This window comes from Pseudochaenichthys georgianus, chromosome 9 (genome assembly GCF_902827115.2).
Source record: "Pseudochaenichthys georgianus chromosome 9, fPseGeo1.2, whole genome shotgun sequence".
NCBI lineage: Eukaryota > Metazoa > Chordata > Actinopteri > Perciformes > Channichthyidae > Pseudochaenichthys > Pseudochaenichthys georgianus.
The window spans coordinates 17,919,478-17,934,402 of NC_047511.1; the positions used below are offsets into that span (position 1 = coordinate 17,919,478).

Here is a 14,925-nt window from a genome sequence, read left to right on the forward strand (position 1 = left end):
TCTGAGGCGGGCAACTATAACAAAATGAACATATTTGACCGTGATTTAATTGTAATACACGTTTCAAAATGACGTCGAAGTAACAACATACTGATACCGGTTAGTAAAAACCATGAATTAATGCTTTGACGAGTCTGCAGACAGACGGCAGGCGAAACACCTTTTAAAATGCGTGTTGTCTAAATGGAAATCGGCTAAGTTAACGCAGTATATGCTCCGACCGTCCACACTCACAACAACGGCCTATGCATATAGGCCCATACTTTCTGATCTGCTTTCGATTTTGTGTACTTAATGATATATTTTCCTCAAAACTTTAGGATGGTAGGTGTATGATTAGTTTGCTCCTTTTGCTAAACCTTATTTTGTTCTTCTGCAAATAGTGAAAAAAACAGAACTTCAGTCTGGTTCTAAAAATATTTGACATTTTCTTAAAGGTCACACATTTAAAGATCTGACAGAATTTCTGGCTGAGGTGGGAGGAGTACTCGCATATGCTTAAATAAATATATAAATATACCAGAGTGTAGGAATACTCAAAGTCAAAATGTTACTGTTAAGTAAAAGTACAAAAGTATTATGATCAAAATAAACGTAGTTACTTTACTTATTATGTGTTTCTGAAGTATAACATTAACAACAATTATATGATGTATTTTTTGGATACTGTCTTGAGGTCAAATGTCTAGGAATCCAAACTAGTATTATTAGAATCACTGTTTTGTAAGCTAAACATATAACTAGCTAAATATGGGTCAAGCTAGCAATCAGGCAGGTTCACAGGGGGTGAAAACATGACTGGTGGTCCTGGGACGGTTGTAACACGGACCATCTGGGACGGTTGTAACATGGCACATTTACAATTATGGCTCATTTGCTCGAATGATCAATATTGTTGATTGGTGTGCATTGTCCCTGTAAAAATAAACAGAATAAAATACTGTACGTAAAGTGTGTGCGTGTGTTTACAGTATGCCAAATATCAGAAAGAGGAAGACAGACAGGGGAGTGCCACTTCCTCTGCTGCAGAGGGCCTCAGATGAAGTTCAGGAGGGCAAATCAGTCAAGGCAGTGGCAAAGTCCCTGGATATATGCCATGTCACCCGGTTCCATAAAAAGAGGCTGAGGTTGGAGAGTCAGGGATCAAAATCACCCCAAAGAGTAGGCTACTGGACACCAAAGAAGGTGTTCTCAACAGAGCAAGAGATGCTTTTGAGAGACTACCTGATGGAGGCAGCTGATTTATACTATGGTCTCAGCTCAAAGGAGGCAGGTCTACATCATTAAGGTAGAATAGGCTATCTATACAGATGGAAGTGACTTTTACACCTGCCACAACTGTGAATCAGATTAATTCCATCTGGTGTTCTGTTTTAAGTTCTGTTCATTGTTCATTGTTTGATGGAGGATGTGTGAAACCCCATTCAAATCTTGTTGTCTTAGAATTTGACAGCTTTCCCTCTTTTTTGTCATGTAGTGTGAAAAAAGGTAACCGTTATTAACATGTTACAACCGTCCCTGTTGTAACAGTTGAGTTTAAAAAAAAAAATACATTTTCCAACCTGTACTTATTTCATAGAAACATCTTAAATACATTGTTTAAGTAGTTGACACATTGAGAATGTATAATATGGCAAAAATGGCTTTCCTAGTGTAAATGGCTTTTTACTTATTGGGGAAAACCCAAAAAGTGTTACAACTGTCCCTGGTCTCCCCTACAAGTCTCTCAAAATTGTACTTAAATACAGTACTTGGGTAAATGTACTTCCCACCTTATTTTTGGATACACTAAAACTTAACTTAATCTCTTCAAACCTCCACTGGCTCCAGGTCAAGTCCAGTGTCACCTACAAACTCCTCCTCCTCACCGACAAATCCCTCCATGCCCTCTCCCCTCAGTACCTCACAGATCTCCTCCACCCATACATCCCGTCCCGCACCCTTCGATCCTCAGACTCTGGCCTGCTCTCCATTCCCCATTCACGCCTCCGCACCGTCGGGGACCGTGCCTTCAGTGTCGCTGCCCCCACCCTCTGGTACTCCCTCCTGCAGAAATCTGCAACGCCCCTTCTCTCAACATCTTCAAATCAACCCTTAAAACTCATCTGTTCAACATCGCCTTCCAACAATAACTCCCCCCCCCCCCCCCCACTTACACTTCCATTTCTGCCCCCTGTTTTATGTTTATGTGTTATGTCTTGTCCTTGTATGTTTCTTTGTAAAGTGACCTTGAGGTTATGAAAGGCGCTATATAAATTCAAGTTATTATTATTATTATTATTATTATTATTATTATTATTATTATTATCAAGTTATCGTCTTATTTTGTATTGATCCCGTTTCTTTAGTTATATTATCCACAAGTACATGTTGCTATGTCCCTTTAGATTCTAGGGACCTAAAATGTTATGACTGTTTGAGAGCCTAACAGATTTACAAACTGAAAAAAACTATTTTTGCTCAATCCTACCCTGAAGCTAGAAATGAGGGTCATTCATATATTAATATAATGTATAATGTCCTTTATTGTTTTATGTTTCATGTGGAACCTATATGCTGCAGGTCTCCCTTGAAAAAGAGATCTATGATCTCAATGGGACCAATCTGGTTAAATAAAGGTTTGAAATTGAAATGAAATGAAATTCATAAGTCAACCTTATGTTCAGGTGTTATCTGAGGCTACACCACACCTCTTAGCTCCTGCAGAATGCTGCTGGAAGGGTTAGGCACCAAACGGACTTTGTGCATCACCATATTGTCCTGTTTGTTTAAGTTTAGAACACAATGAATACATATCTCACAAACTCTACCCTTAATGCAGCTGCTAATACAGTGACTCTTTTGGCTTTTTACCTTTTTTTAGACTTTTTCTAGACTATTCAATATCCCCTTTCACAGGTTGCATAGGGTTCAAGACATTAGTGTTTGATTTAAGAGTTATACTGCCTTTTCAGATCTCATCAGTCGCTTTTAAAGATAATCAGAATTTCACAATAAAAGACAGCACTATTAGTGATGCAGTATATAGTACAAATGCATCACATTAGTTAGACTCTCACCTAGTGAAAGTCCTTCAGTGGCTTCCTCCAGCTCGGACGTTGAACTGAGCTCGGATGTGATGGCTTCTCCGTTCAGAGTGGAGTTCATCTTTAAGTCTGACAGAGCCTTCTGAGTACAGCTTCTGTAGATGAACAACATTTTTAGAAACCAAGTTTAAAATCAAATGGCCCTATAAAATCTACATGATGGATTTATTTTCTTTAGGACATGCATTATTTTACATACCTCTCAGCCATGACCGCGACACCATTGCTCTTAACCGAATCCTCTTGGACACTCATCTTGTCGTTGCTGGAATAATAGACAAAACAATCTTAGGACGACCAAAAACAAATTAGCATTAAGACCCTTTGCTCCAAGCCGATCAGAATATCTTTAATGAAACTGAACTGCTCTGGTGATTTATACAAGACTGACACCAAAGTCATTGCAACAATGGGTCAGAGCAAGATTCTGCAATTGCTAAATGTCCAAACTCTGAATATTGTGTCAGAATGCATTGCAGGACATCAGCATGCATTCGATATAGTAGACTACCCTTTGACCCAAATACCCACACTACAATATGCTGTTGCTATCTCCGACATCGCTGGTTAATACAATTAGAGGTGAAAAATAGTATGTAATGACATGTCAATATTGTAGAAAATTCATGATCATGGCTTCAGGGGTTCCTTGTGTGGACTGTGAAATAATGCCATCTAGTGTGTAAACCTATCAACTACTGTGTAAGATCTCAAGTTGTTCCTTCTAATAACTTAACTGTGTAAAGAGTTCAATCAATTCAAACACTCTTTCCAAGTAAAAGTCATACATTAAAGATTTCCCTTAATTTAAAGTTAGGGTTATTAACAGCAAATGTACACAGAATGGTTCCTTTCAGAGAGTTTGGTTATTACATATACCGTATTATTGGAATAATGTATATCACATATCAATACTGATGCTTTACCACATAGGCAGTATGTAAATATGTAATAGCTGGAACACGTTTTAATTACCTTACAATTATTTATTCTACACAAAAAAATGAAATCTAAGCAGAATACCATTTTATAAATTGATCATGTTGAAATCTGTAAAATAACTTATAATTCCCGCTGTCAGATAAATGAAGTGAAGTAAAAAGTATAATAATCCAGAAATCTAGCAGAGATGAAGTAGAAAGTAGCATACAATTGAATTACCTAACTCAATGATGTGATTAATAACAGCACTTAAGTAAATGTGCTCAGTTACTTTTCATCACTGCAAATTAGCGACACATTCTCTAATTATATATGGCATAAAAATCATTTTGGATTAAGATCTGTCAACCCAGCAGATTCTCTCTGGCCTCTAGTTTTGGAGATAACTTTGGTCAAAAATGTCTTTGGACCAAAGTTCAAAACTACAGTGTGGCAATATGAAATGGCAACGGCAAAGTCTAATATTCTGCAAATATCAATTCAAATTCCCTGCAAAGTAGATTTCAGTTCCATTAACAACTTGGATTTGTACATTACCCAGAAAGCAGATGTAACCATTGAAGAACACTGAGTGATATATTGAATCTTTTGGTAAAAATGTGTAGAAGAAGTCCTATAGTCCCATAGGAAAGCGTCAAAAGTAGTTACCGAGGTACAGTATAGTGACTGTAAGCCTTGGATAAAACAATTCATGCTTGTAGCTGCTTGTCTAGCTTTTATAGAGCACTTCTTATTGGGAGAGTGATTTACAGTAAAGAAACCAAACAATTAAAAGCTTGGCAACCTGCCCACATCAAATGAGAGATATTCCCTATGTTAGTCATAAACATGACTTCCCTCAACATGTCAACAATTACAAGTGCGTGCATATTTCTCAGCCTTAAAATCATAAATGTAATTAAGATATGTGTTTATTGTGTTCTACAATTAAACTGATGTCAGCTTAAGCAAAAAGAGGTGTACCATGTCAGTAAAATAATGTTTTTTGTGCATCATCCTCATACAGGAAAGCTAGTCCCCATAGCAACTTATTACAACAAAACACACCTGACATAAGACTTTTCAGACTCTAAAAATAAAAAAGGCAATATGCTTAAATGTCCCCTACCTTCTCCTGGCAGAGAGCTGATTGACAGTAGCTGTCAAGTGCAGAACAGACTGAAATCAACCTTTGCCCGGCGCAGGCTTCGACTGTTGCCCCCTGGAGAGAATATCAGCCAATAGTGGACTTGCATGAATGCATACCAACTTCCCCTGCACTAATGCCTCGTCCAGAGCTTTGCACACTTTCGTAATCCTCTGAACATCTGCCGCTGAAGCTGGGCCCACCGGTTAAAGATCCACCAATATGCTTTATCATAAGTTATGGCTCAAGGTGAAGACGACCCGTCACCTCAGACACAAACAGTCTGGTAGAAACCTGCTCTGTTTGTAATAATTATACCAGCAAACTGTTGGTGTTGGTGACGGTTTAAGTCATTATCAGATATGCATGACCAGGCCTGTCAGATAAATAATGATACAACTAGATAAGTTCTCTCCGTTTATGACAAGACTTTAGACCATCAAAACGTTAGTCAACAGCTGAACCAGACATGTGCAACTTCAACTTTTTCTTACAAATCAAGAGAGAACTGTCAAGATGACGGCAATACACACTAAAATGCACGAAATATTCAAGAAATGTGCTGATATCCTGAATTGACTTTCTTAAAATCTCCTTTTATTCTTCCACTTTTTTAACGCCATCTAATCATTTGGGATTTTTATAAAGAACATAAAAGAAATCAGTTAGACACAATTATTCCTACTGGATGAAAGAGGTTTAAAATGTCCAAAAATCTATTCTGATCACGTTTCACTACAGTCCTGATTTCCTCTCCTCTTGCTGAGCTTCATATCTGTCTGTCTGATAACCGCGTTCAAGGATATTTCATAAGTAAATATAGAGGAAAGTTGGGAAAGTTCAACCGTCCATTTCCCAATTGATCCGTAGTTACCTTGCTCACAGGCACCGGGGGCAGTGAATCATCCCACTCAGTCACACCATATGTGTCCCTGCTCCGACCCTCACTGCTCATATCTCGGCACATGCCACCTGTGAAGGGTGTGAATGGTAACTGAGGGCATGAATCAGCAGAAAAGTAGACTGCACACAAAGAAAACAGGGTTCTCCGTGTCAAAAGGTTGTCCAGTGAGAACAAGATATTAGAATACTTAATCTTTTGAATCACTTTGCATTATGTTGGAAAGTTTAACCTACAGCACAGTATCATATTTTATAAAGTGATTTCATAATCTGTTTGTAAAATCTTTATCTGTTTTCTATTTTTGTGAGTTATTGTACTTTGAGTCAATGTACATTCCAATACTGCAATAAAGCAACACATTTACTGATAAGTCATTTTAAATTTGTAATTAAAATTGATAAGATTAAGATCTGTCATCCCAGCGGACTCTCTCTGGCCTCTAGTTTTCAAGATAACTTTGGTCAAAATTTCTCAGCAAATCCAAAGTTCACACCACTTGCAAAACGACTGTGTGGCAATATGAAGTGGAAATGACAAAGTATTGGATTTTCATATAAAACCTCACAAAGTGCCCAGTGTAAAGTAGAATTCAGTTGGTTACTCACTTTCCGCCAGTGCAAACAAGCAAAACACATAACGGTTAATATGTCTGAAGCTTTTATTGTGACAAATCGCACCCAAAATGCAAAATTTACAGGGAACTAATGTAAACGCCATTCTACAGCCATTCACTTGGGCAGTCAATATCCAATTCATAAGCAAAATGATGTCTATGGCCACTTTAATGTATGTTGTCTGACCAGAGACAGGGATAAATCTATAGCAAGAAGTGAAATGTGTTTCACTGATAAAAAAGACCTGATAATATTGCTGTTAAGATTAGACCTGTAACTGGTAGTAGTAGTATAATCTGCTGACAATTTGTTGTTTTTCCACCGACTGTCAGATAAAATAACCAAATTGACCTTTTGCCATTCCACATTAATAATGTCTTTATTTGCAGCCATATTAAACATCATGTATTCACTTTTGAATTAGTCCATTAAACAATTATTTGTGGTTAATTTACTTTTTGTACAGAAGGACGGGAAGAGAATATGACCTACACCCATCATATATCAAGTCATACATGTCGCCATTATCCTGGTGGCCACGCCAACTGTCTTCCTCCCAGGACGTGGAGGTGAAGGTGGTAAACTGACTGAGCACCGTGCTTTCCATCGTTGATCACTGTATGGCAGAAAGATACCCAGAATTTAGTTAATACTTCACTAAGCAGCCTGTATATATTATATTATTATTATTATTATTATTATGTGTAACTGTCACCTACCAACTCTGTAGCCTTCAGTTAGAGATTCTTGCTTCGCCACTGTTTTGGCAACAATCAACAAATGTCCTAAGAGCTGAAATTGTATTTGAGTTAGAGGGGTGCATAATATAAAAATGTATGTTTGAAAGATTAAACATTTTGGGTGTTGTTACTAAAGGACCCTTTGGAGCAAAAATGTATTCAGAGTACTACATTCTTGCTCTTTGCATTTGAATGTGTAACATGTCAGATTTACCTGTATTTAAATGTACTAAATCAATTAAATTGTCTTGCTACACTTTCATATTAGGTTTTTGACTATGGTAATGAATTTCACTGACTGTTAATAACTATAGGTTACTTACGTAACCCCTGTCTTCAGAGTAACATGAAGTGAGATGTCTCACTATGGGATGCGCCTCATCGCGGAGCAAACAGAAGCATCAATCTCATTACGCCAATCCTGATTTGCTGGTGATCTTGACGTCAGCGTCAGGGGAAATCACCCCCTATAAGTAGCTTGCGCCACAACGCATGCGTCATTCAAAATAAGCACCTCTTCTCGCTTCACCATAGCAAGGAGGGCCGTCTGGTGAGACATCTCACTTCATGTTACTCTGAGGTCTGGGGTTACGTAAGTAACCTATAGTTCTCATTCATAACACTCCGTTCGATGTCTCACTATGGGATATTGTAGCTCCCGTATTGCCAGACGAGCTTATCTCGAAAATCACCGATCAACCAGAATTTAACAGGTAGAGTCCCGACTCGACAAGGTGCCCAGCACTGCTCGGGCCACGCTTGGAGCGGAGACGTCTAGCCTGTAAAAGCGGACAAAAGTGAGCGGCGAGGACTAGCTCGCCGCTGCACAGATGTCTTGGATGGAAACACCCTTGAACAAAGCCCAGGATGTAGCCAGGCTCCGAGTCGAGTGAGCCCGCAGACCCGAAGGTGCTTGCAAATTCTGACTCGTATAGGCCAAAGCAATTGCCTCCACAATCCAGTGGGAGAGCCGTTGCTTAGTAACAGGCTTGCCCTTGTGAGGGTTAGCCCAGGACACGAAGAGTTGGTCATTAAGACGAAGCTCCTTTGATCTGTCCATATATGTGTGTAAAGCCCGGACTGGACACAACAGATCCTGCTGCTGCTCCCCGGAGGAAACCAGCGGCGGAGGAAATGCCTCAATGTCAATTGGGGTACACGAACCAACCACCTTTGGTGTAAAGGCAGGGTTGGGTTTCAACAACACTCTCGTTTGCCCTGGGGCGAACTGAGTGCATGAGGGATGTACCGTCTTACCCTCAAAGCCCACATGGCATGCAGCAATAGCAGCCAGGTACACCTTGATCGTGGAGAAAGCTCTGTGTTTATGGATCAAGTCCTGTAGAGATGATAAAATCACCCCGACAGGACATTGAAAAGAGATGTGTCCTTCTTGAAGGCACCACTTGAAGACACCCTCCACTTACAGTCGTAAAGAGACCTGGTGGAGGAAGCTCTCGCACTCTGAATAGTGTTTATCACCTTCTGAGGGAGTCCCACAGTATTCAGATTGTACCACTCACGGGTCAGGCCCATAGTGCCCCGCGCTCTGGGCGTGGGTGAAGGATCGCCCCCCCCGCCTGAGACAATCTGTCCCTGCATGGTGGGGGCTGCCATGGCTGCCCGCACAACAGCTGATATATCTCCGGCAGCCTGTACGTTGCGGGCTAGGGCGGAAACATCAGAGTAAGTGTGTGGCGTTGTTCCTTCACTCTGGCCAGAGTTGGGGGTAACAGAGCCAGGGGTGGGAACACGCACAGAGGACCAGGAGGTCAATCGTGTACGAGTGTGTCCCCGCCTAACAGTGCGTTTAAATCGTGCATTAAAGAGAACAGCTGTCATTGAGCATTTTTTCTTTATGCGAACAGACTTAACGCGGCTCCGCCGTAACGCACCCACAGCGGACTCCCGATCCTTGGATGTGGAGTCCAGTCTGCATAGAGTGGTGCACCTCTGGACAGTAGTTCTGTCCCGAGGTGCATCACTCCCGGTACCTGTGTCGCTCTCAGAGAGAGGAGACGTCTGCCGCTCCAAGGGATCAGTTTGTGTGCCAGTGTGTGTGACTGGAGACAACGCAACCTCCCTTGGCGGTTCATACACGATATCGTGTTGTCTGTCCTCACGAGGACATGGTGTCCTCTGAGAGAAGGCAGGAAGCGTTTTAGGGTGGGGAACACCGCTAAAAGCTCCGGGTGATTTACGTGCGCCCGCTGGAAGTCTCTGCTCTAGAGACCTCTCACCGGGCGACCTTCGTAAATACCCTATCAGCCTGTCTGACATGCGTCCGTGGTGACCACCTTCCGTGAAAGGACAGCCCCCGTAGGCGCGTCCCGCACTAGAAAAGTCGGGTGTAGTGCCACTACGCATTACATAATAACCAATACTCTCCGCACGCCGTGGCGCGCAGGGTTTAGTTTTATTATGAGACCCATGTTGAGCGGGTGCTTTACGAGGACATTTGTCTGCGTGATCTGACTGCTCGGCGGGCATTATAGATAAAACCCTTCTTTCTAGGAGAGAGAGAACCTCTCTCTCCAGCATATGGGTTGACTCTCTCTGGGCTTGTGAAAACAGATAAAGTATAACTGTTTTGAGAAGCCCAGGCAGATGTCGTGAGTATCTCCTGCTGTATGCTCTTTAGAGCCAACTGGGATGTCACGCTTACAGCTCCAGCCGGCACTGCGCATGCGCGTGACGGTGGTGCCCTTAAAGCCACAGCCGGCACTGCGCGTGGCGCCTTCACAGATCCGTCAATAATCCGCCTTTTGAGAGATGCCGTAGCTGCTCTTAAAAGGGGAAAAAATTGGCGGGCTGTTTATGGGTTTTATTGATTTTCTTTTTATCTTTTTGAGCTGCGCCCTCGGCCTGAAGCCTGGATGCGTCAGCGGCAAATGTTTTATGACAGAGGAATCAATCAACGTGTGACATGTGTTTGTGCGGACTTGAGGATGGTGTTTAGGCATCTCTCGAGGCACGGAGGGAAGAAGGAGGGGCTGTCACGCCGCTCGCTTCTTCTTCCTCAACTGCTGGCCGAAATTCTGGGTTGGCTGAGCCTGAGCTGCAGCCGGAGAATTTCTAGGCCAGCTTGCCCTTGTCTCCAGCCTGGGCTGGGGACTCGGGGTGGGCTGCTGCCTCTGCTTCTTCGGTGCTTTAAACCGAGCAGAGTTCGAGGCAGCCTGGGCAGAGGACTGCTGCTGCGAAAGCAGCGGCTGGACCCTTCGAGGGAGGCAGAGGTGGAGTGCCTCGTCCTCCCTCTTTTTCGTCTCACACCTCCTTTGCATGGAGGCGAGAGCGGAGCCGAAAATTCCCTCGGGAACGATGGACATATCCAGCACATCCTCCTTTTCCCGGTCTGGGAGAGTGGTGAGGTTGAGCCATCTCGCTCTTTCCTGCACCACCATGATCCCCATTACCTTGCCCGTGGCCTGGACGGCGCAGCGTTGGACACGGAGACAAATGTCCGTGACCGCTGCCATCTCGTCCAGAGTGGCTGCCCCCGGGTTACCCGACAGGTCCTCGCAGAGCTCCGCTTGGTAGGCGGTTAGCAGCGAGGACACATTCAGGCTGCAGCTTTGTAGGACTTTTCAGTCATTGCTGACTGAAAACGGTCCGACTTTGCTGGCAGCGTGGGGTTCCTGCTTGGTGACGGGCCCATCTTTGGTAGAAGGTGAGCCGCTACAAGCGGTTCCATGGGCGGTATGCGGAGCAGGCCGAGCTTCTCCATTCCGTCGCAGTCTAGGGAGGAGGCACCCTGGATTGGGACCTTGTTGCTGAAGGGCCGGTCTCTCCACGAGACCGACACTTCATCCAACATTTCCGGGAAGACCGGGAGGAGATGCCTCTTTTTGCCCGCTGCTTGGGGAAGGTGTTTCCCCTCGTAGCGGGACCTGGAGGTCTCCTTGGCCATTTCAGGCCACGGAACGTTGAGTCTGACCGCAGCGCGTTTTGCACACGGCCTGCAGGTCCATGCTCAGACCGGGCGAAGCTGGTGCGCTATCGCCCGGGAGAGCAGCACTTGCCTCAGGCTTTGCAGCCTGAGCCGGTGACATGAAGGTGTCCTCTTCCTGTTCATCCGATTCGGACAGGAGGAACGCCAAGGCGTCCTCCTCGTAGTCCAGCCCGAGGACATCCTCCGCGGGTGAGACCATGGTGAGGTCGAACCGGGAGCCCCAGCTTGGTGGAGCGCGGGAAACCATTCCCGCGTGTCTTGCCGTCACCGGGTCCCGGCCTGCCAGGGCGCGGGATTCCGGTTCTATAGCCATAGCAGATAGTGAGCCCCAGACCGACACGGAGAGGGGTTCACTCTCTGTGGCGGACGCCCCCATGTCTTGACTGCCGGCCGGCGGGTCCGTGGACATGGGGGTGGTCCTGTTCCGACAGGCTAGCTTGTCTTGCTAACCGTCGGCGGAGGCTCTTAACGGTGAAGCGGACACAATGTCCGCATGAGCCGGGGTTGTCGATCGCGCCTCGGGCGTGTTCCAGCCCGAGGCAGGACGAACAGACCTGTCGAGCCACCGAGTGTCACTACCCGATCCGTCCCCCTGCCCGATCGGTACTGCGCATGTGCGAGATGGTCCGGAAGTCCGGACGGCAACCCGAGATGGACACTTGACACAGTGGCTTTTAGCAAAGCTCAAAAAGAAAAACCGAGAGAGATGAGGTATTGTTATTACAACGTGACTTCACTATTATTTAACAACTCTTTTTATTGGGTTCTTTTATTTAGGGTTAAGTACATTGTCAGAATAAGTGAGAAATAAATTTAACTTCTGTTAGACAGCCATCATACTGAATACATATTTACTGTGAATGTATGCAAACATGTATGGCATATGGCTGTCTAACAGAAGTTAAATCCATTTCTCACTTATTCTGACAATGTACTTAACCCTAAATAAAAGAACGCAATAAAAAGAGTTGTTAAATAATAGTGAAGTCACGTTGTAATAACAATAACTCATCTCTCTCGGTTTTTCTTTTTGAGCTTTGCTAAAAGCCACTGTGTCAAGTGTCCATCGTGGGATGCCGTCCGGAGCTGTCCAATATGGCGGACCATCTCGCACATGCGCAGTACCGATCGGGCAGGGGGACGGATCGGGTAGTGACACCGAGTCCTTGACTCCTCTGGTGTGAGGGAGAGGGGCGTCCATCTTGGTCACCTCGTGGCGTGGAGAGGGCCCGCTCTCGACAGGTGGGACGGGAGAAAAAAGGTATTACCACCTTGTCCTTAATCCGGAGAAAAAGGACGGTGTGGGTCTTTTATTCCCGGAGAATACTGACTGGTGTGGCAGTATGCTCCTTTTTAATCCTTTTCCCCTCCGTGGAGAGGAGAAAACAAAAAACGTCCTCGCTACCGTGGTGTCGGTAGAGAGGGAGCGAGCTAGCAACAGGTGTGCTGCTAGCTTAAAAAAATCGGACCTACCTTACTTTCCCGGGAAGAGAGGGGCGAGGTCGATTTTAAATACTAACAGCGTTAGTACTACCGTCTTCCTGTGAAGCAGAAGGAGTAGCCGACGAGCGCCCGTCGACCGAAATGGGTATTTGGGTTCAGTCTGTGGACAGTGAATTTTGCCCGGCTACCATTAGAGATGTGCTCTGAAGCGAGAAGAGGTGTTTGAATGACGCATGCGTTGTGGCGCAAGCTACTTATAGGGGGTGATTTCCCCTGACGCTGACGTCAAGATCACCAGCCAATCAGGATTGGCGTAATGAGATTGATGCTTATGTTTGCTCCGCGATGAGGCGCATCCCATAGTGAGACATCGAACGGAGTGTTATGAATGAGAACTAATAATACAGGAGACATATAAGGCATGTTGGATTTATGTTACAAAATGTGTGTGAGCTCTAAGTATAAGTATGTTTACATACCCGTCACATATTTTTCAATAACTTCTGGTCTGGAACTATTCTTAATTGTTTGGGGTAAGATAAAGTTGTAAGAATTTAAACCAAACTCAGAGAAGGCCTTATTGCCCAACATTAATGTCCATCTTCACTAACTCTCTTGTGTCTGATGCGTGGGAAAATCCCTGCAGTAAGGCTCCTAAATCTGTACCTTTAAAAAAAAGGCAGTAGTATAAATGAAAATGCATACAAATAGTGTATGAATGAAAACATGCCATCCATATATTGTGAATGTGGATGTAGTTATATTCCAAATCTCACTCACAACCCCTAAACAGGAGTGGCAGGTTGAGCAAATTGATGGAATAACATTACCTCAGCATCATCATCTTTGGCCTCACTTATTCTGGGGATAGGGACCCTTGGAATAACAAGGAAGTGAACAGGTGCCTGTGGGCTGATATCCCTGAATGCCAAACACTGATAAACACACAAAAACAACATTAATAAGTGTTTAGTTGCACAACTTCTTAACCCTCAACAAGCTGCTGATTGATCTGTGGTTTCCACGTGGAACAGGCCAACATGATAACATGTTTTGTTTTGTTTACCTTCTCATCTTCATAAATGATATCTGCAGGGATGCTTTTGTCGATCACTTTAGAGAAGATGGTTGGAGCTGGGGAGCCATACTTCTTGCTGGCCTCCTCTGCCAGCCTCACCTCGTCACTCGTTGTGCATAGTGGTCTCTGGAGGACAGAAAACACATCACACACCTGTGATCTAAAAAACGGATGCTAGCATACAAACAGCACAATTCACAGTTCACCAAACCTCTTGGTGGTGGGGCACTGCAGAATCCCCACAGCCACCACCAGGGCTGGTAGGACAATCATTTTCAAAATGCGAAGCTGCACACGAGGAAAATAAAATGTTTATGAGAATGAGATGGATTATTTTCAGAGCAGCTACCTCGGCTCGACAAACACGGTGCAAGCGGTTGAGTTGGACCGTTCTCGTCCCATATAACTGCGTCCGCAAAATCTGACGAAAATACATGTTTAGCTAACCAGCTAATGTATTGTTTCGGAAGTATGTTCCAAGCTTTATCTCGTGTCTTTTTTAACACAACACTGCACAGTTTAAAAAATCTTGTTCACAGACTACAACTCTTTACTGTACATTGGTGTTGCCTTCACGTACCCTTGTAACGTTTGTTTACCCTTTCTGAATCACCTCTGGTATATGACTTGTCTCGGTTAGAATTATAACACAATTTGCTGTATTTTCCCCTTATTAATTGTTAGATATTACTTAATTGCTTATTGTCTCCAAATATTGCACCTGGTACTGTATAGTTACGTTCTTTATTCTTCTTATTTCCATGATAATGGTGTATCAAAATTACGATATCTTTAAATGCGTCCAAAGGGGGCGTTTCCGTTGCTTCAAGGGTAGGTTCAAGAGCTCTAACGTTATCTAATGTATAGTTTCAAACTTTAGCTGTATACGTAAATCACATAATATGGCCTCTAACTAAAATAAAGTAAAATATGGAGCTTTATTGTATTAGTTAATATATAGGGTTGATGTTTAGACCATAGACGGTATATATCAAGGTTAGACATGAAACACTCTCCAGTATTGTAATCCCATGTTTATTACT

General features: G+C 43.6%; 1 protein-coding gene across 1 annotated transcript; it reads right to left on the reverse strand.

The window, feature by feature from the left end:
• Nucleotides 1–6,698: 6,698 nt before the first annotated feature.
• On the reverse strand, nt 6,699–14,482 carry hint2 (histidine triad nucleotide binding protein 2). Its single transcript, XM_034091220.1, has 5 exons — nt 14,232–14,482; nt 13,871–14,008; nt 13,635–13,739; nt 7,392–7,464; nt 6,699–7,288 (listed from the first exon to the last, which is right to left on the reverse strand). The coding sequence occupies exons 1-5, from the start codon at nt 14,316–14,318 to the stop codon at nt 7,197–7,199; spliced, it is 495 nt and encodes a 164-aa protein (XP_033947111.1). The 5' UTR covers nt 14,319–14,482; the 3' UTR covers nt 6,699–7,196.
• Between the last annotated feature and the right edge of the window lie 443 nt (nt 14,483–14,925).

Coding starts and splice junctions, on each gene's coding strand:
- hint2 (XM_034091220.1), bottom strand. CDS start 14,318: ATGTATTTTCGTCAGATTTTGCGGACGCAGTTATATGGGACGAGAACG. Junction 14,009..14,231: donor ACCGTGTTTGTCGAGCCGAG/GTAGCTGCTCTG, acceptor TCTGTCCTCCAG/AGACCACTATGCACAACGAG. Junction 7,289..7,391: donor AACTGAAGGCTACAGAGTTG/GTAGGTGACAGT, acceptor TCTGCCATACAG/TGATCAACGATGGAAAGCAC.